Here is a 22,818-nt window from a genome sequence, read left to right on the forward strand (position 1 = left end):
CTTCCGTGTTTAGTTCCTGTTTTCTTTCCATTGCTAGTTTGTTTCCATAGTTACTAATATTATTATAATATTAACATGACTAATATTAACATTTATATTTGTTATATGTTAGACATTTCATGTCACATTTTATCTATGTATTTGTTACAAAATACAAAGTTGCAGTAAAATGTGCTTTTATAAAATCAATTCACAGATCATGTGAGTCAGTCAGTTTGATGCCATTTTGCCCATCATATGCTTTTTGGAATTCTTCTCTGGTTTAAGTAAAATCAGATAGCATTTTGGGAGAAAAATGCAGAAAAGTAAGCCAAAACTTGAAGCTAAAATAGCAAATATCTCTACTGCCACAGTAAATTTTCCAGGAGAGCTTACATAAGCTGGAATAAAAGCAATCCATACAGCACAGAATATGAGCATACTGAATGTGATGAATTTGGCTTCATTGAACTTATCAGGCAATTTACGGCCCAAAAAAGCCAAAATGAAACACAAAAGTGCAAGAAATCCTACATAACCTAGTACAGCCCAGAAACCTATATATGAACCTACATCACACTCTAAAATGATCTTTTCCTTGAAATAATTTAGATTTTTAAAGGGAAAGGGTGGAGATATTGTTAACCAAAGCACACAGATAAGTACTTGTATGAGTGTGAAACCAAGAACACTGAGCCTTTGTTGAGGAGGCCCAAACCATTTCATGACATTACTTCCTGGAAGTGTGGCTCTGAAGGCCATTAACACCACTATAGTTTTCCCCAGAACACAAGAGATACATAGAACAAAAGTGATCCCAAATGCTGTGTGACGCAACAGACAGGACCACTCAGTGGGCCGACCAATGAAAGTAAGTGAACAGAGAAAACACAATATCAGTGAAAACAGGAGCAGGAAGCTCAATTCTGAGTTGTTGGCTTTCACAATTGCGGTATTTTTATATCTGAAGAATATGAATGCAATTATCATTGTTAAAACTGCACCAACAATTGAAATTGTTGTAAGCAAGATTCCCATGATCTCCTCAAAAGACAAAAATTCAGTCTCCTTCTCAACACATCCATCCTTTTGCAGATTTGACCAGAAGTCTTGATGGCACCGCAGGCATGTTATAGAATCTATATTAGGTGCGATAAATAAAATAATATTTAAAATAAATGTACCACAAATAAAGATTAGATAGATTCAGCAAACTTCTGAAATTATTCCATTGAACATTTAGATAACTTTGCCAAGTTGTAGCTATATTTACTCTGAGACCGTCCTTTTTATTCATTTATACTAGACCTGTAGTGTTACTGATTTCTCCCTCTGTGCATGGTATGCAGTCATAACAACATATATGTTTTCCTTTCTTCACAGCTTTCCTAGTGCCAGGGGGGCAGCTCTCACTGCACACAGACCCCGGGACCTGTAACATGGATTTCAACTTTATACACTTTTTGAACATATTACTGTATGTATACAATTATAAGATTCATTATCATCACCACACATAATATACTTAATGTTATGGCATTTAACATTTTATCCTCACCTTTGTTATATTATTTGCCCATACAATTGAAGCCATATTCACTGCCAAATGATCTTTCATTGGAAGAGAGGCATCATAAAGGCCAACAGTGACAAATTCATCATGTTTTTTTGTACTTGGTTGCCAATTTATTACCTCATATTTTGCCACTACCTCACCATTCTCATCAAAGTAAATCTCTTCGCCATCTTTGGTTTTGAAACGCACCTTCCGTAGGTGCTTCAGAAACTGACAAAAAATACAGTATTTAAAAATATTTAACTAGTCGTTGGCTGAAATGTTTTATTCAAGAAATCGTTTGAGTTCATTTTTAGTCTATACAATAAAATTGTATAACAGTCCATCCAATTTTAATAAAGTTCTTCACAAAATATTTACTTAGTGTTAACCCACTTTCAAATGATCAATCTGTTTCTTTGAGGCACATTTTTCCTTGCAGCCCAGAAGGTCATGCAGTGTATGAGCAACAGCATATACTCCTTTGTACACATTGCTGAAGATGGGCATTAATGACATGTCTGTGAAAGTGTTTTGCATCTGGGATGGTTCCTCCTTTCCTGTACATGCAGTTGTGGACACTGAATCATTCTTGGTGGGGTATTTACACTGAAACAGGGCTTCCCAGAGCTCAGTAAAAATAGCACTTCCTGAAGACTTCAGTGGCTTAATGTCTAGAATAAATTCCTTTAGACCGGTCACCTGTGTTTTGGGTATTGCAAGACCAATGGCCCCTTGTAGAATGTGGTGCTTATCCAGACTGGCAATGACAGAATCAGAGATCCAGCCTTCTGTACCTACCCACTGGTAACCAGTAATATTGTATTCAACAAATTTATGCAGCAGAACTTCCAAGTCCCAGTGCACAAGAAATCCCACAATAACTCGCGAAGTAGAGCTTTTAATCTGCTCAATTATCCTCATTACTTTATCTTCAGGATAGGTTCTAAAAAATGGGAGAGAATATTCCAAACAGATACCCATCTGTTCAGCTACCTTTATGAAAGTGGCCATCCCATTATTACCATAATCATCATCTGTTCTTATGGCTCCCACCCAGGTCCATCCAAAGTGTCTAACCAGTTCTGCCAGTGCCCTGCTCTGGTAGTAATCACTTGTAATAGTTCGAAGAAATGAAGGATATTTGGTTTTGTCACTGAGACACTCACAGGTGGCATAGTGACTGATCTAAGAAACAATTAAATAGTGTGACATGTTATTTAGTAATCATGAGTGGCTTACATTTTCTGAATGAAAATATTTATTTTTTTAATAAATGTACCTGCTGCTATTATTATTATTATTATTAGTGGTGGTGGTTGTTATAAAAATTAACAATACTTAAATAAAATAACTTGACTGCCATATAGGAACTACTTGTCAAAAAGAGGAATTAATACCATCGGAAGACTGAATGGTCCAATACTTTTTGCCATCGCCATGCATGCTGATGAGGTTGTGTCTCCTAGTATGGTTTGTGCATATGTTTGCTTCGTGCAGGGTCCATCGGAGGTTGTGTTCTCATGTCCATTAGCAAGAGCCATAGTTACTCTGACAGCCATTGCCATTGAACCGCATGTGTCATAGATCTTGTAGCCTAATGAGACCCCAGGTAGCAAAGTGGAACTGTTATTGATTTCCTCAACAGCGAAAAGCATGGATTGCACATACTGGAAGTCTCTATAGTTAAGACTTGGTTAGGAAAAAAAAAAAAAAAAAAAAAAAACATTCATTACATTTGGCTGAATCATAATATCATATTTCAATATTCTAAAGCTATATATAGTGAAACTTTTAGTCATGTCTAAATTTTGTTGATTTGGTGAGAACATTTATGTAAAGATTTTGAAATATACTGATTTAGGTGTTGCCTACCTGACACACTTCAGTGGAGGTGGTGTAACAGAATATGTTAGTTGTCTGATCTCCCAGCTGCTATGAAAAGAGAAAACACCTCCAATTATGATGTCTCCATCTTTCCATAACTGAGGGTATACAGGCTGTCCTTGCAGAGTACAGGTAGTTTCATTAGCTCTGGTGAAAGTAATGATGGTCATTACTACGTGCATGAGTGCAAAGAATGGCTCCATCCACCCACTGAATAGATGAAACTCAGAGACGTGGCAAGTATGAAATTGCAATGGGTTGAACAGGAAGGATTTTGTGATATTTATAGCGATGAATGGTACTAAACCTCATTGGGAAAATAGTTGGACATTTTATGAAGGAGGTGCTCTATCCTGACATGAAGGCTGTAAAAAAAATCAAGCATGTTTTACACGTTTTTTTAGTCTAATCTTTATTTTGTATGATCATTATTTAGAAATTAGAGTTTGCTGTCATTTGAGCAGTACACTTTAATTTTCGTTGCTGATGTTGGCCATTATTAACATTATGAAGTCTATTCTTTAGTTTGGTGAACATAACCAAAAATCCTTTCATGATTGTACTATATACATATATTTGCTAGAAAAATAAATAAATACAAAATAAAAATAAATAAAATTAATAAAATAAAATAAAAATAAATTACACACACTAAAATCTATATAGAATGTGTTGGTGCAGTAATATGTTTCATTCTCTCAACATTAACGGTTCAAACAGGTTCAAAACCTGCATATGTATACAACTTGTATTAAACCAATCAAAATAATAATAATAATAATAATATGTTTATTTTTTATAACACCTTTCAAGAACCCAAGGTCGCTTCACAAAATAATACAAATAGTAGACAGACAAAAGAAACAAGCAATCAGCTTATTAGGCTATATCAAGCAAACAAACAGAAAAGCAGATGGAAACAAGCAGACACTACAAATAATGAACATAAGTCAAAGATAACAAACATATAAGCCTTTTTAGTAACATATAAATTTTGGCAAGTATGTAAAATAAAATAAAGGTGAGAGAGTGGTAGACAGAGAAATAGAATTGAAGATTATGTATTGAGCATGGTAAATATATGAGTTTTAAGGTTTGATTTGAAGATCTGGAGGTTGTCGATGGCACGAAGATTAGGGGCAGTTTATTCCATAGCTTAGGGCCTACAACACTAAAAGCCCTACCACCCACAGTAGATAGTTTAAACCTGGGGACGACAAGCAAATTTTCGTTGCTAGATCTAAGAGTCCGGGTAGGAAGGAATGGTTTATATGGTTACAAGGTATGGTAAATATTACATATGCATATCTGTACAGGTATATCAGAAACTGGGGCACATTTAGATACATTTTATTATGTGACTTCTGAGATCGGAGCATGGCACTACAAAGAACATTGCCACACTAGGCAAATATGAACAACTAGAAAAAAAAGTTTGTTGAGACAGACTTTAAGTTGGCTTGAGAAAGCCGGACCAGAGAGTTTGAAGAAGTTAAAAGTAGTTAGAAGTAGAGCTCTCAACGGGCCTGAAAATTACAACCCGACCCGACCCGGCCCGTGGCTTTTAAAGCCCGGACCCGATGTAACCCGACACATCAACATGAATTATCTGCCCAAACCCGGCCCGCGGCCTGACGTCGCGTCAGATTTTTTTTTTTCTCATACACGTATTATCATGACCAGCAGACGGGAATTCAAATCAACCTTTAATGTTCACGCCTTTTAACAATACAAACAATACAAACAACTGAAACAATAAACTTTAAATATATAAATAGGCTGTAGTAGCGACGGTGAATTCACCTGCGGCAAGTTTACTTTTCACCAACTCCATCTTCTTCTCTCCAGGCTAAAGGCATGCACGCAGCGGCGTCAGGTCTGCCCCCGCCCCTCTCCATGATGCACGTTGCTCGCAGCAGCCAGACTTTCTTTACGGTGAACAGCAGCGATGATTAATAAATGTTTTTTTTGTTTTTTTTTCACTGAGCGGAAAAGATTAAGCCCGAGGTCCGACCCGACCTGAGTCATTTGATTATATTTTCGACCCGAACCTGCGGGTCCCGTCGGGTTTGTCGGGCCGACCCGACCCGTTGAGAACTCTAGTTAGAAGTTTAAAGTAGTTAGAAGTTTAAAGTAGTTTAAATTTTGATTGATAAATTTGTTAGAAAGAAAGAATAGTTAGAAAGAAATAAAAAAGATAAGTTAGAAAGAAAAAAGAAAGATTAGTTAGAAAGAAAAAAAGATTAGTTAGAAAGAAAGAAAGATTAGTTAGAAAGAAAGAAAAAAGATTAGTTAGAAAGAAAAAGAAAGAAAGATTAGTTAGAAAGAAAGATAGATTAGTTAGAAAGAAAGAAAGAAAGATAAGTTAAAAAGAAAGATTAGTTAGAAAGATAGATTAGAAAGAAAGATTAGTTAGAAAGAATGAAAGAAAAAAAGACAGATTAGTTAGAAAGAAAGAAAGATTAGTTAGAAAGAAAGATTAGTTAGAAAGAAAGAAAGAAAGAAAGATTAGTCAGAAAGAAAGAAAAGTTAGAAAGAAGGGAAAAAGAAAGAAAGATTAGTTAGAAAGAAAGAAAGAAAGAATGAATAAAAGAAAGAATGGTGGATTAGCGTAGTTAGTCAGAAAGAAAGAAAGATGGATTAGTTAAAAAGAAAGAAAGAAAAATAGATTAGTTAGAATGAAAGAAAGAAAGACTGATTAGTTAGAAAGATAGATTAGTAAGAAAGAAAGAAAGATTAGTTAGAAAAAAGATTGAAAGAAAGAAAGATTAGTTAGAATGAAAGAAAGAAAGAAAGAAAGACAGATTAGTTAGAAAGAAAACAAGCAAGAAAGAAAGAAAGAAAGATTAGTTAGAAAGAAAGAAAGAAAGAAAGATTAGTTAGAAAGAAAGAAAGAAAGATTAGGTAGAAAGACAAAAATGAAAGAAAGAAAGAAAGAAAGAAAAAGATTAGGTAGAAAGAAAGAAAGAAAGAAAGAAAGAAAGAAAGAAAGAAAGAAAGAGAAAGAAAGAAATAATGGTGGATTAGTTAGTTAGAAAGAAAGATGGATTAGTTAGAAAGAAAGAAAGATGGATTAGTTAAAAAAAGAAAAATAGATTAGTTAGAATGAAAGAAAGACTGATTAGTTAGAAAGATAGATTAGTAAGAGAGAAAGAAAAATGTATTAGTTAGAAAGAAAGAAAGAAAGAAACTAAGAGAAAGAAAGAAAGATTAGTTAGAAAAAAGAAAGAAAGAAAGAGAAATAAATAAAGAAAGAAAGGTGGATTAGTCAGAAAGAAAGATAGATTAGCTAGAATGAAAGAATGAAAGGTGGATTAGTTAGAAAGAAAGAAAGATGGATTAGTTAGAAAGAAAGAAAGAAAGAAAGAAAGATGGATTAGTTAGAAAGAAAGAAAGATGGATTAGTTAAAAAGACAGAAAGAAAAATAGATTAGGTAGAATGAAAGAAAGACTGATTAGTTAGAAAGAAAGATAGATTAGTAAGAAAGAAAGAAAGAATGGTGGATCAGTTAGTTAGAAAGAAATAAAGATTAGTTAGAAAGAAAGAAAGATAGATTAGTTAAAAAGAAAGAAAGAAAGAAAGAAAGAAAGAAAGAAAGAAAGAAAAAGGTGGATTAGTCAGAAAGAAAGATAGATTAGCTAGAATGAAAGAAAGAAAGAAAGAAAGAAAGAAAGAAAGAAAGAAAGAAAGAAAAAGGTGGATTAGTCAGAAAGAAAGATAGATTAGCTAGAATGAAAGAAAGAATGAACGGTGGATTAGTTAGTTAGAAAGAAAGAAAGATGGATTAGTTAGAAAGAAAGAAAGAAAGAAAGAAAGAAAGAAAGAAAGATGGATTAGTTAGAAAGAAAGAAAGAAAGAAAGATTGATTAATTAGAAAGATGGATTAGTTAGAAAGAAAGAAAGATGGATTAGTTAGAAAGAAAGAAAGATGGATTAGTTAGAAAGAAAGAAAGATTGATTAGTTAGAAAGAAAGAAAGAAAGAAAGAAAGAAAGATGGATTAGTTAAAAAGTAAGATAGATTAGTTAAAAAGTAAGATAGATTAGTTAAAAAGAAATATATATTAGTTAGAAAGAAATAATGGTGGAATAGTTAGAAAGAAAGAAAGATGGATTAGTTAAAAATAAAGAAAGATAGATTAGTTAGCAAGAAAGATAGATGGATTAGTTAAAAAGAAAGAAAGAAAGACTGATTAGAATGAAAGAAAGACTGATTAGTTAGAATGAAAGATAGAAAGAAAGAAAGAAAGAAAGAAAGAAAGATGGAAAAGTTAGAAAGAAAGAGATTAGTTAGAAAGAAAGATAGATTAATTAGAAAGAAAGATGGATTAGTTAGAAAAAAAGAAAGATGGATTGGTTAGTTAGAAAGAATGAAAGATGGATTAGTTAGAAAGAAAGATGGATTAGTAAAAAGAAAGATAGATTAGTTAGAAAGAAATATAGATTAATTAGAAAGAAAGATGGATTAGTTAGAAAAAAAGAAAGATGGATTGGTTAGTTAGAAAGAATGAAAGATGGATTAGTTAGAAAGAAAGAAAGAAAGAAAGATGGATTAGTTAGAAAGAAAGAAAGAAAGAAAGAATGAAAGAAAGAAAGATGGATTAGTTAGAAAGATGGATTAGTTAGAAAGAAAGATGGATTAGTTAGACAGAAAGAAAGATTGATTAGTTAGTTAGAAAGAGATTGATTAGTTAGAAAGAAAGAAAGAAAGATGGATTAGTTAGAAAGAAAGAAAGATGGATTAGTTAGAAAGAAAGAAAGATGGATTAGTTAAAAAGTAAGATAGATTAGTTAAAAAGAAATATATATTAGTTTGAAAGAAAGAAAGAATGGTGGATTAGTTAGAAAGAAAGAAAGATAGATTAGTTAGCAAGAAAGATAGATGGATTGGTTAAAAAGAAAGAAAGAAAGACTGATTAGAATGAAAGAAAGAAAGATAGATTAGTTAGCAAGAAAGATAGATGGATTGGTTAAAAAGAAAGAAAGAAAGACTGATTAGAATGAAAGAAAGACTGATTAGTTAGAATGAAAGATAGATTAGTAAGAGAGAGAAAAAAGATTGATTAGTTAGAAAGAAAGAAAGAAAGAAAGAAAGATGGAAAAGTTAGAAAGAAAGATAGATTAGTTAGAAAGAAAGATGGATTAGTTAGAAAGAAAGATGGATTAGTTAAAAAGAAAGATAGATTAGTTAGAAAGAAAGATAGATTAATTAGAAAGAAAGATGGATTAGTTAAAAAAAGAAAGATGGATTGGTTAGTTAGAAAGAATGAAAGATGGATTAGTTAGAAAGAAAGAAAGAAAGAAAGAAAGAAAGAAAGAAAGAAAGAAAGATGGATTAGTTAGAAAGAAAGAGAAAGAAAGAAAGAAAGAAAGAAAGAAAGAAAGAAAGAAAGAAAGAAAGAAAGAAATATGGATTAGTTAGAAAGATGGATTAGTTAGAAAGAAAGAAAGATGGATTAGTTAGACAGAAAGAAAGATTGATTAGTTAGAAAGAAAGAAAGAAAGAAAGAAAGAAATAAAGAAAGAAAGAAAGATGGAAAAGTTAGAAAGAAAGATAGATTAGTTAGAAAGAAAGATAGATTAGATAGAAGGATAAATAGATAGATTAGTTAGAAAGATAGATTAGTTAGAAAGAAAGATGGATTAGTTAGAAAAAAGAAAGATGGATTGGTTAGTTAGAAAGAATGAAAGATGGATTAGTTAGAAAGAAAGATGGATTAGTTAAAAAGAAAGACTGATTAGTTAGAAAGAAAGAAAGATAGATTAGTAAGAAAGATAGATTAGATAGAAAGAGATTAGTTAGAAAGAAAGAAAGATAGATTATTTAGAATGAAAGAAAGAAAGATATATTAGTAAGAAAGAAAGAAAGAAAGATGGATTGGTTAGTTAGAAAGAAAGAAAGAAAGAAAGAAAGAAAGAAAGATGGATTAGTTAGAATGAAAGATGGATTAGTTAGAAAGAAAGAAAGATGGATTAGTTAAAAAGAAAGAAAGAAAGATGGATTGGTTAGTTAGAAAGAAAGATAGATGGATTAGTTAAAAAGAAAGAAAAAAGATTGATTAGTTAGAAAGAAAGAAAGAAAGATGGATTGGTTAGTTAGAAAGAAAGAAAGAAAGAAAGAAAGAAAGAAAGAAAGAAAGAAAGAAAGATGGATTAGTTAGAATGAAAGATGGATTAGTTAGAAAGAAAGAAAGATGGATTGGTTAGTTAGAAAGAAAGATAGATGGATTAGTTAAAAAGAAAGAAAAAAGATTGATTAGTTAGAAAGAAAGAAAGAAAGAAAGATGGAAAGATGGATTAGTTAGAAAGAAAGATAGATTAGATAGAAGGATAAATAGATAGATTAGTTAGAAAGATAGATTAGTTAGTTAGAAAGAAAGAAAGATAGATTAGTTAGAAAGAAAGATGTATTAGTTAGAAAGAAAGAAAGATGGATTGGTTAGTTAGAAAGAATGAAAGACGGATTAGTTAGAAAGAAAGAAAGATGTATTAGTTAGAAAGAAAGAAAGATGGATTAGTTAAAAAGAAAGGTAGATTAGTTAGAATGAAAGAAAGAAAGTTAGATAGATAGTGTAGCAACAATGACATCTGCTTTTCACATTAAGTGAATCATGTGATGTCGAACACATCGTCTTTGTCCTTAGGAAAACAGCGCTGGTTAATAATTCCCCACGGGGCAATTTACCAGCGCCCGTGTGGCTGGTACCCCCATGACCTTCCCCCCGACTTTACAGTCTCGTGACATTCCAAACACACACACACACCCCCACACACACGCACACACACACACACACACACACACACACACACACACACCAAGAGACCAACCTTTGTGTGTAACTCAGGATAAGCAATATTTATTTTAAATATATGTACAATTCCATTATGCATGTGTGGTTAGTTTACCTTATAATAGAGGTGTGGTTTCTAATGTGCAGTTTTGAATTCTAAGTGTCTATCGAAAGAATGTTTCTCCCAATTTAGGGTCTCAAATAGAATCATGGTTTTGTAACCCTGCCTCAGACCATAAAACTTTACGACCCAGGAAAGCAGACATTCCAAGTGAGTCACGTCCCAAACGCACCACACACACACACAGATTTTCCATTGACTTACCCACATAGGACATTACCAAAATGTTGATATATTTCTGAGGTGCCTTTTGTTATGACCATGTCATATTGGGGTGTCTACGATTTTGTCATGTGGTAATCAAAACTTTAAATGTGTGTAATTCTGCATATCTCCTGTAACTTCGCATTTCTACAACCTTCATGTGATGCGTTTGATATCTCTGTAATTCTCTCAATCTAACAGAGTCGAATTCCAATAGCAGAATGCAGTAATATACATTGTTTACACATTTCATATTTCTGGAACCGAAAGGCTTAAGTCAATCGTCACTGTAACTCGAGCCAGGAGACCGTTCCAAACGAACAAAGGGGTCTTCCCGCTAGAAAAATCTCGACAGATGATTCGTCCTCCACGAAGAAGGGGACGGTACATGGGACACTGATAAAAGTCCAAACCTTCAGTTTCCTCTCTCTCTTCTCTCATCGATTGCTCTGACCTCCTCCTCTCCTCCCCTGCAACGCTTCTCCAATGAACATCTGGAAAGGCTCTCCGGCCTTCTCCTCGGACGAACACATGTTCGAGTCGTAGCTGCCGTTCTTTGCAACTAAGCTCATACGTGCCTTTCCCCTCCAAAAGGGAAACGATCTGAACTTTCTCGGTAACGTTAAATTCAAGAGAGCCTTTACATCATCTTGCGAAACGACCCAGAAGACGAAGCTAGACGCAAACCAGTCGGACACGCGCACGCGCGCGTCCCTTTTCCAGCATCGCACTGAAAGAGTACAACATCTCGCAAGTATCTCTCAATCTAAAAGCTGATTTCCTGGTGTCTATCTCTTAGGTCTGTGAATTAAGTTACCCTTTTTCCTCTTCTCTTTCTTTCTTTCTTTCTTTCATTTCATTTTATTCTGATCACGTATTTTCTTGTTTGGTTAAATGTTTGTTTGTTTTATTGTTTGTATCTTTACGTACGTTTGTATTTGTAGCTCATATAATCTCTAGTGTTACATTTATTAAAATCCATATATACTTTTAACTGTCTCTGTGTTTGAAAGCCCGCTTTTATAAAGTCAATGAAACAAAAGATCTAGCTACAAGCTCGATATTACAGACTACATTGAGTAGTTTTAATTAATAAACTCAGAAAGTTTGATGTTCGTGGCCAGAAGATAAACTTTCTCGGAGTTTGTAAATAGATACCCCTTCTTAACTGTGATAATCTTACATTTATTCGCTGGACGAATGATTGATGACCAGACCAGTTACAGAACAAGGTAATCTCGATAATTGATAAAGTAAATGTACATGCGATTTCTGAATTATTATGACCATGAGTTATAATTATTAATATTTCCAAAATCCCCTATATCCTTGAGCTAATTCACATTTACCCAGAGTCGTATTTGTTACAATAGATAGATAGATAGATAGATAGATAGATAGATAGATAGATAGATAGATAGTTTAATTGAGTCTAGGGATTCAGGGAGTTTAGATTTGAGTTTTTGGCTTGTACACTAATGGGCCACCGTAGTCTTGGCTCAATTTGAGCAGTCTGCAATGTAAGTCTATGGGATTTTTATGATATTTAATATTAATTTTTAAGAAAACTGAAAGTCAAATCAGTCTGAAAAGATATAGCACACCAAGTCAGAACAGTCTGAAAGTCTGACCAGAGTTTGGAGTTTGTAGAGTTAAAGCTGTAGGAGGAGTTAGTGTCAGAACATTTTGGGTCAGAAGAATAAGAATAACTAGATTAAAAAGTTCGTCGAGACAAACTTTAAGTTGGCTTGAGAAAGCCGGACCAGAAAGTTTGAAGAAGTTTAAATTAGTTTGAAGTTTAAATTAGCTTAAAGTTTTAATTAGTTTAAAGTTTTAAGTAGTTTAAAGTTTAAATTAGTTTGAAGTTTAAATTAGCTTAAAGTTCAAATTAATTTAAAGTTTAAAATAGTTTAAAGTTAAAAAGTTGTTGGGGGTTTTCTAGTGAGTTGCTAAGGTGTTCTGGGTGGTTGCTATGCTGTTGCTAGGTGGTTGCTAGGGTATTCTGTTTGTTGCTAGGGTGTTCTGGGTGGTTGCTAGGGTGTTGCTAGGGTGTTCTGGGTGGTTGCTATGCTGTTGCTAGGTGGTTGCTAGGGTGTTCTGGGTGGTTGCTAGGGTGTTGCTATGTAGTTGCTAAGGTATTTTGTGTGGTTGGTAGGCGGTTGTTAGGGTGTTCTGGGTGGTTGCTAGGCGGTTGCTAGGATGTTCTGGGTGGTTGCAAGGGTGTTGCTAAGCGGTTGCTAGGGTATTTTGGGTGGTTGCTAGGGTGTTGCTAGGCGGTTGCTAAGGTATTTTGGGTGGTTGCTAAGCGGTTGCTAGGGTGTTCTGGGTGGTTGCTATGGTGTTGCTAGGCGGTTGCTAAGGTATTTTGGGTGGTTGCTAGGGTGTTGCTAGGGTGTTCTGGGTGGTTGCTATGGTGTTGCTAGGCAGTTGCTAAGGTATTCTGGGTGGTTGCTAGGTGGTTGCTAGGGTGTTCTGGGTGGTTGCTATGCTGTTGCTAGGTGGTTGCTAGGGTATTCTGGTTGGTTGCTAGGGTGTTCTGGGTGGTTGCTATGGTGTTGCTAGGCGGTTGCTAGGGTATTCTGGGTGGTTGCTAGGCAGTTGCTATGGTGTTACTAGGTGGTTGGTAGTTGTCACAGATGGTTACTATGGAGTTTTTATAGAGTTCTTAGCATGATCTTGACATGATTTAGCATTTAACTAATCGCTATTAGCATGTAGCTATTCACTGCTAGCATGTGTAGCATGTTGGAAGTGCTGTTTGCTAGCATGAGTCAAAAGAGCCAAACCTCATCTCTATACGATGTTCTGATACAGAGATATAGGTCTTGCAAAACGGTTGCTAGGGTACTCTAGTTTGGTTACTATGGAGTTGCTTGGGAGCTGGGAGTTTTAAACGTAAGAAGTTTAAAGTGGTTTGAAGTTTAAAGTAGTTTACAGTAGTTTGAAGTTCATGACAGATAGATAGATAAATAAGTTAGATAGATACACACACACACGCGCACACACACGCACACTCAAGAGTTTATGAGTTTAGAGTTTATAAGTGTATCAATTGATGAGTTTATAAGTGTATGAGTTTTTGAGTTTATAAATTTAAATGAGTTTAGAGTTTATAAGTTTAAATGAGTTTAAGAGTTCAGAGTTTATTAATTTATGAGTTTAAGAGTTCATAAGTCTATGAATTCATGAGTTTATAAGTTAATTAGTTTATAAGTGTATGAGTTTAGGGTTTATTAGTTTAAATGAGTCTCATTGGCTCATATAGTATATAGAACGGCAGTTTTGTTTAGTCTTCAAGGTGTTTAGATTAAAATTTTTGTCGGTTGGTGAGTTTGAATCTGGATTTGAATTTTTTAGAACTCCCCAATGTAAGTCAATGGGAGTTTTTCTGAGTTTTGATCGTCATTTTTAGGAAAACCGTAAGTCCGATCAGTCTGAAAAGATATAGCACACCGAGTCAGATCAGTTTGAGTGTCTGTGCCGAGTTTGGAGTATGTAGAGTTAAAGCTCTAGGAGGAGTTTGAGTTGTAAATTTTTCGCTCAGAAAAAGAATAATAACTAGATGCAAAAGTTCGTCGAGACAAACTTTAAGTTGGCTTGAGAAAGTTTGGACCAGAACGTTTTTTTGCTAGGCGGTTGCTAGGGTGTTCTGGGTGGTTGCTATGGTGTTGCTAGGCGGTTGCTAGGGTGTTCTGGGTGGTTGCTAGGCGGTTGCTAGGGTGTTCTGGGTGGTTGCTATGGTGTTGCTAGGCGGTTGCTAGGGTGTTCTGGGTGGTTGCTATGGTGTTGCTAGGCGGTTGCTAAGGTATTTTGGGTGGTTGCTAGGCGGTTGCTAGGGTGTTCTGGGTGGTTGCTATGGTGTTGCTAGGCGGTTGCTAGGGTGTTCTGGGTGGTTGCTAGGTGGTTGCTAGGGTGTTCTGGGTGGTTGCTATGGTGTTGCTAGGCGGTTGCTAGGGTATTCTGGGTGGTTGCTAAACGGTTGCTAAGGTATTTTGGGTGGTTGCTAGGCGGTTGCTAGGGTGTTCTGGGTGGTTGCTAGGGTGTTGCTAGGCGGTTGCAAGGGTGTTCTGGGTGGTTGCTAGGTGGTTGCTAGGGTGTTTTGGGTGGTTGCTAGGCGGTTGCTAGGGTATTCTGGTTGGTTGCTAGGGTGTTTTGGGTGGTTGCTAGGGTGTTCTGGGTGGTTGCTATGGTGTTACTAGGTGGTTGCTAGGGTATTCTGGTTGGTTGCTATTGTGTTCTGGGTGGTTGCTAGGTGGTTGCTAGGGTGTTTTGAGTGGTTGCTAGGCGGTTGCTAGGGTATTCTGGTTGGTTGCTAGGGTATTTTGGGTGGTTGCTAAGGTGTTCTGGGTGGTTGCTAGGCGGTTGCTAGGGTGTTCTGGGTGGTTGCTATGGTGTTGCTAGGCGGTTGCTAGGGTGTTCTGGGTGGTTGCTAGGCGGTTGCTAGGGTGTTCTGGGTGGTTGCTATGGTGTTGATAGGCGGTTGCTAGGGTATTCTGGGTGGTTGCTAGGCGGTTGCTAAGGTATTTTGGGTGGTTGCTAGGCGGTTGCTAGGGTGTTCTGGGTGGTTGCTAGGCGGTTGCTAGGGTGTTCTGGGTAGTTGCTATGGTTTTGCTAGGCGGTTGCTAGGGTGTTCTGGGTGGTTGCTAGGCGGTTGCTAAGGTATTCAGGGCGGTTGATATGGTGTTACTAGGTGGTTGGTAGTTGTCACAGATGGTTACTCTGGAGTTTTTATAGAGTTCTTAGAATGATTTAACACTTAACTAATCGCTATTAGCATGTAGCTATTCACTGCTAGCATGTGTAGCATGTTGGAAGTGCTGTTTGCTAGCATGAGTCAAAAGAGCCAAACCTCATCTCTATACGATGTTCTGATACAGAGATATAGGTCTTGCAAAACGGTTGCTAGGGTACTCAAGTTTGGTTGCTATGGAGTTGCTTGGGAGCTGGAAGCTTTAAACTTAATAAGTTTAAAGTGGTTTGAAGTTTAAAGTAGTTTACGAGTTTTTGAGTTTATAAGTTTAAATGAGTTTAGAGTGTGTGTGTGTGTGTGTGTGTGTGTGTGTGTGTGTGTGTGTGTGTGTACACACACACACACGCACGCACACACACACACACACACACACACACACTCAGAGTTTATGAGTGTAGAGTTTATAAGTGTATAAATGGATGAGTTTATAAGTGTACAAGTTTTTGAGTTTAGTTTATAAGTTTAAATGAGTTTTGAGTTTATAAGTTTAAATGAGTTTAGAGTTTATAAATTTAAATGAGTTTAAGAGTTCAGAGTTTATTAATTTATGAGTTTTAGAGTTCATAAGTCTATGAATTCATGAGTTTATAAGTTAATTAGTTTATAAGTGTATGAGTTTAGAGTTCATTAGTTTAAATTAGTCTCAATGGCTCTTATAGTATATAGAATGGCAGTTTGGTTTAGTCTTCAAGGTGTTTAGATTTAAATTTTTGTCGGTTGGTGAGTTTGAATCTAAATTTGAATTTTTTAGAACTCCCCAATGCAAGTCAATGGGAGTTTTTCCGAGTTTTGATCGTCATTTTTAGGAAAACCGTAAGTCCGATCAGTCTGAAAAGATATAGCACACTTGGTCAGATCAGTTTGAGTGTCTGAGCCGAGTTTGGAGTATGTAGAGTTAAAGCTCTAGGAGGAGTTTCATATAGAAATTTTAGTCTAGGAATAATAATAATAACTAGATTAAAAAGTTCGTCGAGACAAACTTTAAGTTGGCTTGAGAAAGTTTGTACTGGAAAGTTTGAAGTTTAAAGTAGTTTGAAGATTAAAGTAGTTTGAAGTTTAATTTAGTTTAAAGTTTAATTTAGTTTAAAGTTTAATTTAGTTTAAAGTTTAAATTAGTCTAAAGTTTAAATTAGTTTGAAGTTTAAATTAGTTTAAAGTTTAAATTAGTCTAAAGTTTAAATTAGTTTGAAGTAAATTACTTTAAAGTTGAAAGTAGTTTAAAGTTTAAATTAGTTTGAAGTTTAAATTAGCTTAAAGTTTTAATTAGTTTAAAGTTTAAAGTAGTTTAAAGTTAAAAAGTTGTTGGGGGTTTTCTAGTGGGTTGCTAAGGTGTTCTGGGTGGTTGCTAGGCGGTTGCTAGGGTGTTCGGGGTGGTTGCTAGGGTATTCTGGTTGGTTGCTATGGTGTTGCTAGGGTGTTGCTAAGCGGTTGCTAGGGTATTTTGGGTGGTTGCTATGGTGTTGCTAGGCGGTTGCTAAGGTATTTTGGCTGGTTGCTAGGGTGTTCGGGGTGGTTGCTAGGCGGTTGCTAGGGTGTTCTGGGTGGTTGCTATGGTGTTGCTAGGCGGTTGCTAGGGTGTTCTGGGTGGTTGCTATGGTGTTGCTAGGTGGTTGCTAGGGTATTCTTGGTGGTTGCTAGGCGGTTGCTAGGGTGTTCTGGTTGGTTGCTATGGTGTTGCCAGGCGGTTGCTAGGGTATTCTGGGTGGTTGCTAGATGGTTGCTAGGTGTTTGCTAGGGTGTTTTGGGTGGTTGCTAGGCGGTTGCTAGGGTGTTCTGGGTGGTTGCTATGGTGTTGCTAGGCGGTTGCTAGGGTGTTCTGGGTGGTTGCTATGGTGTTGCTAGGCGGTTGCTAGGGTATTCTTGGTGGTTGCTAGGCGGTTGCTAGGGTGTTCTGGTTGGTTGCTATGGTGTTGCTAGGCGGTTGCTAAGGTATTCTGGGTGGTTGCTAGGTGGTTGCTAGGGTGTTCTGGTTGGTTGCTATGGTGTTGCTAGGCGGTTGCTAGGGTATTCTGGGTGGTTGGTAGGCGGTTGCTAGGGTGTTCTGAGTGGTTGCTATGCTGTTGCTAGGGTGTTCTGGGTGGTTGCTAGGCGGTTGCTAGGGTGTTTTGGGTGGTTGCTATGGTGTTGCTAGGCAGTTGCTAGGGTATTCTGGGTGGTTGCTAGGCGGTTGCTAGGGTGTTCTGGGTGGTTGCTATGGTGTTGCTAGGCGGTTGCTAGGGTATTCTGAGTGGTTGCTAGGCGGTTGCTAGGGTGTTCTGGGTGGTTGCTATGGTGTTGCTAGGCGGTTGCTAGGTATTCTGGGCGGTTGCTAGGCGGTTGCTAGGGTGTTCTGGGCGGTTGCTATGGTATTGCTAGGTGGTTGGTAGTTGTCACAGATGGTTACTATGGAGTCTTTATAGAGTTCTTAGCATGATCTTGGCATGATATAGCACTTAACTAATCGCTATTAGCATGTAGCTATTCACTGCTAGCATGTGTAGCATGTTGGAAGTGCTGTTTGCTAGCATGAGTCAAAAGAGCCAAACCTCATCTCTATACGATGTTCTGATACAGAGATATAGGTCTTGCAAAACGGTTGCTAGGGTACTCAAGTTTGGTTGCTATGGAGTTGCTTGGGAGCTGGAAGTTTTAAACTTAAGAAGTTTAAAGTGGTTTGAAGTTTAAAGTAGTTTACAAGTAAGGAGTTTTGAGTTTACAAGTTTAAATGAGTTTAGAGTTTAAGTTTAAATGAGTTTAGAGTGTGTGTGTGTGTGTGTGTGTGTGTGTTCACACACACACACACACACACACACACACACTCAGAGTTTATGAGTTTAGAGTTTATAAGTGTATAAATTGATGAGTTTATAAGTGTAAGAGTTTTTGAGTTTAGAGTTTATAAGTTTTAAATGAGTTTAGAGTTTATAAGTTTAAATGAGTTTAAGAGTTCAAAGTTTATTAATTTATGAGTTTAAGAGTTCATAAGTCTATGAATTCATGAGTTTATAAGTTAATTAGTTTATAAGTGTATGAGTTTAGAGTTTATTAGTTTAAATGAGTCTCAATGGCTCATATAGTATATAGAATGGCAGTTTGGTTTAGTCTTCAAGGTGTTTAGATTTAAATTTTTGTCGGTTTGAATTTTTTAGAACTCCCAATGTAAGTCAATGGGAGTTTTTGAATGAGTTTTTTCGAGTTTTGATCGTCATTTTTAGGAAAACCGTAAGTCCGATCAGTCTGAAAAGATATAGCACACCGAGTCAGATCAGTTTGAGTGTCTGTGCCGAGTTTGGAGTATGTGGAGTTAAAGCTCTAGGAGGAGTTTGAGTTGTAAATTTTTGCGCTCAGAAGAATAATAATAACTAGATTAAAAAGTTCGTCGAGACAAACTTTAAGTTGGCTTGAGAAAGTTTGTACTGGAAAGTTTGAAGTTTAAAGTAGTTTGAAGATTAAAGTAGTTTGAAGTTTAATTTAGTTTAAAGTTTAATTTAGTTTAAAGTTTAAATTAGTCTAAAGTTTAAATTAGTTTGAAGTTTAAATTAGTTTAAAGTTTAAATTAGTCTAAAGTTTAAATTAGTTTGAAGTAAATTAGTTTAAAGTTTAAAGTAGTTTAAAGTTTAAATTAGTTTGAAGTTAAAATTAGCTTAAAGTTTTAATTAGTTTAAAGTTTAAAGTAGTTTAAAGTTAAAAAGTTGTTGGGGGTTTTCTAGTGGGTTGCTAAGGTGTTCTGGGTGGTTGCTAGGCGGTTGCTAGGGTGTTCTGGGTGGTTGCTATGGTGTTGCTATGCGGTTGCTAAGGTTTTTGGGTGGTTGTTAGGGTGTTCTGGGTTGTTGCTAGGGTGTTGCTTGGTGGTTGCTAGGGTGTTTTGGGTGGTTGCTAGGGTGTTTTGGATGGTTGCTAGGTGGTTGCTAGGGTGTTCTGGGTGGTTGCCATGGTGTTGCTAGGCGGTTGCTAAGGTATTTTTGGTGGTTGCTAGGGTTTTCTGGGTGGTTGCTAGGGTGTTCTGGATGGTTGTTAGGGTGTTGCTAAGCGGTTGCTAGGGTATTTTTGGTGGTTGCTAGGGTGTTGCTAGGCAGTTGCTAAGGTATGTTGGTGGTTGCTAGGCGGTTGCTAGGGTGTTCTGGGTGGTTGCTATGGTGTTGCTAGGCGGTTGCTAAGGTATTTTTGGTGGTTGCTAGGGTGTTGCTGGGCGGTTGCTAGGGTGTTCTGGGTGGTTGCTAGGGTGTTGCTAGGCAGTTGCTAGGGTATTCTGGGTGGTTGCTAGGGTGTTCTGGGTAGTTGCTAGGCGGTTGCTAGGGTGTTTTAGGTGGTTGCTAGGCGGTTGCTAGGGTGTTCTGGGTGGTTGCTATGCTGTTGCTAGGCGGTTGCTAGGGTATTCTGGGTGGTTGCTAGGCAGTTGCTAGGGTGTTTTGGGTGGTTGCTATGGTGTTGCTAGGCGGTTGCTAGGGTGTTTTGGGTGGTTGCTATGGTGTTGCTAGGCGGTTGCTAGGGTGTTCTGGGTGGTTGCTATGCTGTTGCTAGGCGGTTGCTAGGGTATTCTGGGTGGTTGCTAGGCGGTTGCTAGGGTGTTTTGGGTGGTTGCTATGGTGTTGCTAGGCGGTTGCTAGGGTGTTCTGGGTGGTTGCTAGGGTGTTGCTAGGTGGTTGCTAGGGTATTCTGGTTGGTTGCTAGGGTGTTCTGGGTGGTTGCTAGGCGGTTGCTAGGGTGTTCTGGGTGGTTGCTAGGCGGTTGCTAGGGTATTCTGGGTGGTTGCTATGGTGTTGCTAGGCGGTTGCTAGGGTATTCTGGGTGGTTGCTATGCTGTTGCTAGGCGGTTGCTAGGGTATTCTGGGTGGTTGCTAGGCGTTTGCTAGGGTGTTCTGGGTGGTTGCTAGGCGGTTGCTAGGGTGTTTTGGTGGATGCTATGGTGATGCTAGGCGGTTACTAAGGTATTCTGGGTGGTTGCTAGGCGGTTTCTAGGGTGTTCTGGGTGGTTGCTATGGTGTTGCTAGGCGGTTACTAAGGTATTCTGGGTGGTTGCTAGGCGGTTGCTAGGGTGTTCTGGGCTGTTGCTATGGTGTTACTAGGTGGTTGGTAGTTGTCACAGATGGTTACTATGGAGTCTTTACAGAGTTCTTAGCATGATCTTGGCATGATATAGCACTTAACTAATCGCTATTAGCATGTAGCTATTTACTGCTAGCATGTGTAGCATGTTGGAAGTGCTGTTTGCTAGCATGAGTCAAAAGAGCCAAACCTCATCTCTATACAATGTTCTGATACAGAGATATAGGTCTTGCAAAACGGTTGCTAGGGTACTCAAGTTTGGTTGCTATGGAGTTGCTTGGGAGCTGGAAGCTTTAAACTTAAGAAGTTTAAAGTGGTTTGAAGTTTAAAGTAGTTTACGAGTTTTTGAGTTTTGAGTTTATAAGTTTAAATGAGTTTAGAATGAGTGTGTGTGTGTGTGTGTGTGTGTGTGTGTGTGTGTGTTCACACACACACACACACACACACACACACTCAGAGTTTATGAGTTTAGAGTTTATAAGTGTATAAATGCATGAGTTTATAAGTGTACAAGTTTTTGAGTTTAGTTTATAAGTTTAATTGAGTTTTGAGTTTATAAGTTTAAATGAGTTTAGAGTTTATATGTGTAAATGAGTTTAAAGAGTTCAGAGTTTATTAATTTATGAGTTTAAGAGTTCATAAGTCTATGAATTCATGAGTTTATAAGTTAATTAGTTTATAAGTGTATGAGTTTAGAGTTCATTAGTTTAAATGAGTCTCAATGGCTCTTATAGTATATAGAATGGCAGTTTGGTTTAGTCTTCAAGGTGTTTAGATTTAAATTTTTGTCGGTTGGTGAGTTTGAATCTAAATTTGAATTTTTTAGAACTCCCCAATGCAAGTCAATGGGAGTTTTTCCGAGTTTTGATCGTCATTTTTAGGAAAACCGTAAGTCCGATCAGTCTGAAAAGATATAGCACACTTGGTCAGATCAGTTTGAGTGTCTGAGCCGAGTTTGGAGTATGTAGAGTTAAAGCTCTAGGAGGAGTTTCATATAGAAATTTTAGTCTCGGAATAATAATAATAACTAGATTAAAAAGTTCGTCGAGACAAACTTTAAGTTGGCTTGAGAAAGCCGGAAATGTTTAAATGAGTTTAGAGTGTGTGTGTGTGTGTGTGTGTGTGTGTGTTCACACACACACACACACACACACACACACTCAGAGTTTATGAGTTTAGAGTTTATAAGTGTATAAATGGATGAGTTTATAAGTGTACAAGTTTTTGAGTTTAGTTTATAAGTTTAAATGAATTTAGAGTTTATAAGTTTAAATGAGTTTAGAGTTTATAAGTTTAAATGAGTTTATGAGTTCAGAGTTTATTAATTTATGGGTTTAAGAGTTCATAAGTCTATGAATTCATGAGTTTATAAGTTAATTACTTTATAAGTGTATGAGTTTAGAGTTCATTAGTTTAAATGAGTCTCAATGGCTCATATAGTATATAGAACGGCAGTTTGGTTTAGTCTTCAAGGTGTTTAGATTTAAATTTTCGTCGGTTGGTGAGTTTGAATCTGGATTTGAATTTTTTAGAACTCCCCAATGTAAGTCAATGGGAGTTTTTCCGAGTTTTGATCGTCATTTTTAGGAAAACCGTAAGTCCGATCAGTCTAAAAAGATATAGCAACTAACTTCAGATCAGTTTGAGTGTCTGAGCCGAGTTTGGAGTATGTAGAGTTAAAGCTCTAGGACGAGTTTGAGTCAACAGTTTTTAACAGAAGAATAATAATAATAACTAGAATGTACATTTCCTGAAGAAAATGTGAAATGGTGCTTGCAGTGGCAAAACTCGCCACTCGGTTGCTAGAGTGTGGTACATGATTGCATACGAGCCAACAAACATGTCTGTACGATGTTCTGCTGCTGAGATATGGCTTATTCGTGTTGTTCAGGTGGTTGCTAGGGTGTTGCTAGGGTGTTCTGGGTGGTTGCTATGGTGTTGCTAGGCAGTTGCTAGGGTATTCTGGGTGGTTGCTAGGGCGTTGCTAGGCAGTTGCTAGGGTGTTCTGGGTGGTTGCTAGGGTGTTGCTAGGCGGCTGCTAGGGTGTTCTGTGTGGTTGCTATGGTGTTGCTAGGCGGTTGCTAGGGTATTCTGGGTGGTTGCTAGGGCATTGCTAGGGTGTTCTGGGTGGTTGCTAGGCGGTTGCTAGGGTGTTCTGGGTGGTTGCTAGGGTGTTGCTAGGCGGTTGCTAGGGTGTTCTGGGTGGTTGCTATGGTGTTGCTAGGCGGTTGCTAGGGTATTCTGGGTGGTTGCTAGGGCGTTGCTAGGCAGTTGCTAGGGTGTTCTGGGTGGTTGCTAGGGTATTCTGGGTGGTTGCTAGGCGGTTGCTAGGGTGTTCTGGGTGGTTGCTAGGGCATTGCTAGGGTATTCTGGGTGGTTGCTAGGGCTTTGCTAGGCAGTTGCTAGGGTGTTCTGGGTGGTTGCTAGGTGGTTGCTAGGGTGTTCTGGGTGGTTGCTATGGTGTTGCTAGGCGGTTGCTAGGGTATTCTGGGTGGTTGCTAGGGCGT

At 37.1% G+C, this 22,818-nt stretch overlaps 1 protein-coding gene across 1 annotated transcript; it reads right to left on the reverse strand.

Moving 5' to 3' along the window:
- Positions 1-210: 210 nt before the first annotated feature.
- Positions 211-3,624, reverse strand: LOC307160769 (extracellular calcium-sensing receptor-like; the record flags this gene model as incomplete). Its single annotated transcript, XM_079874975.1, has 6 exons — positions 211-1,118; positions 1,288-1,411; positions 1,538-1,765; positions 1,931-2,722; positions 2,935-3,226; positions 3,410-3,624. 6 exons carry the CDS (start codon positions 3,622-3,624, stop codon positions 211-213), a joined length of 2,559 nt encoding a protein of 852 aa, XP_079731101.1.
- Between the last annotated feature and the right edge of the window lie 19,194 nt (positions 3,625-22,818).

Source organism: Squalius cephalus (genome assembly GCF_949319135.1).
Source record: "Squalius cephalus genome assembly, chromosome: 6".
NCBI classification, from domain to species: Eukaryota; Metazoa; Chordata; class Actinopteri; order Cypriniformes; family Leuciscidae; genus Squalius; species Squalius cephalus.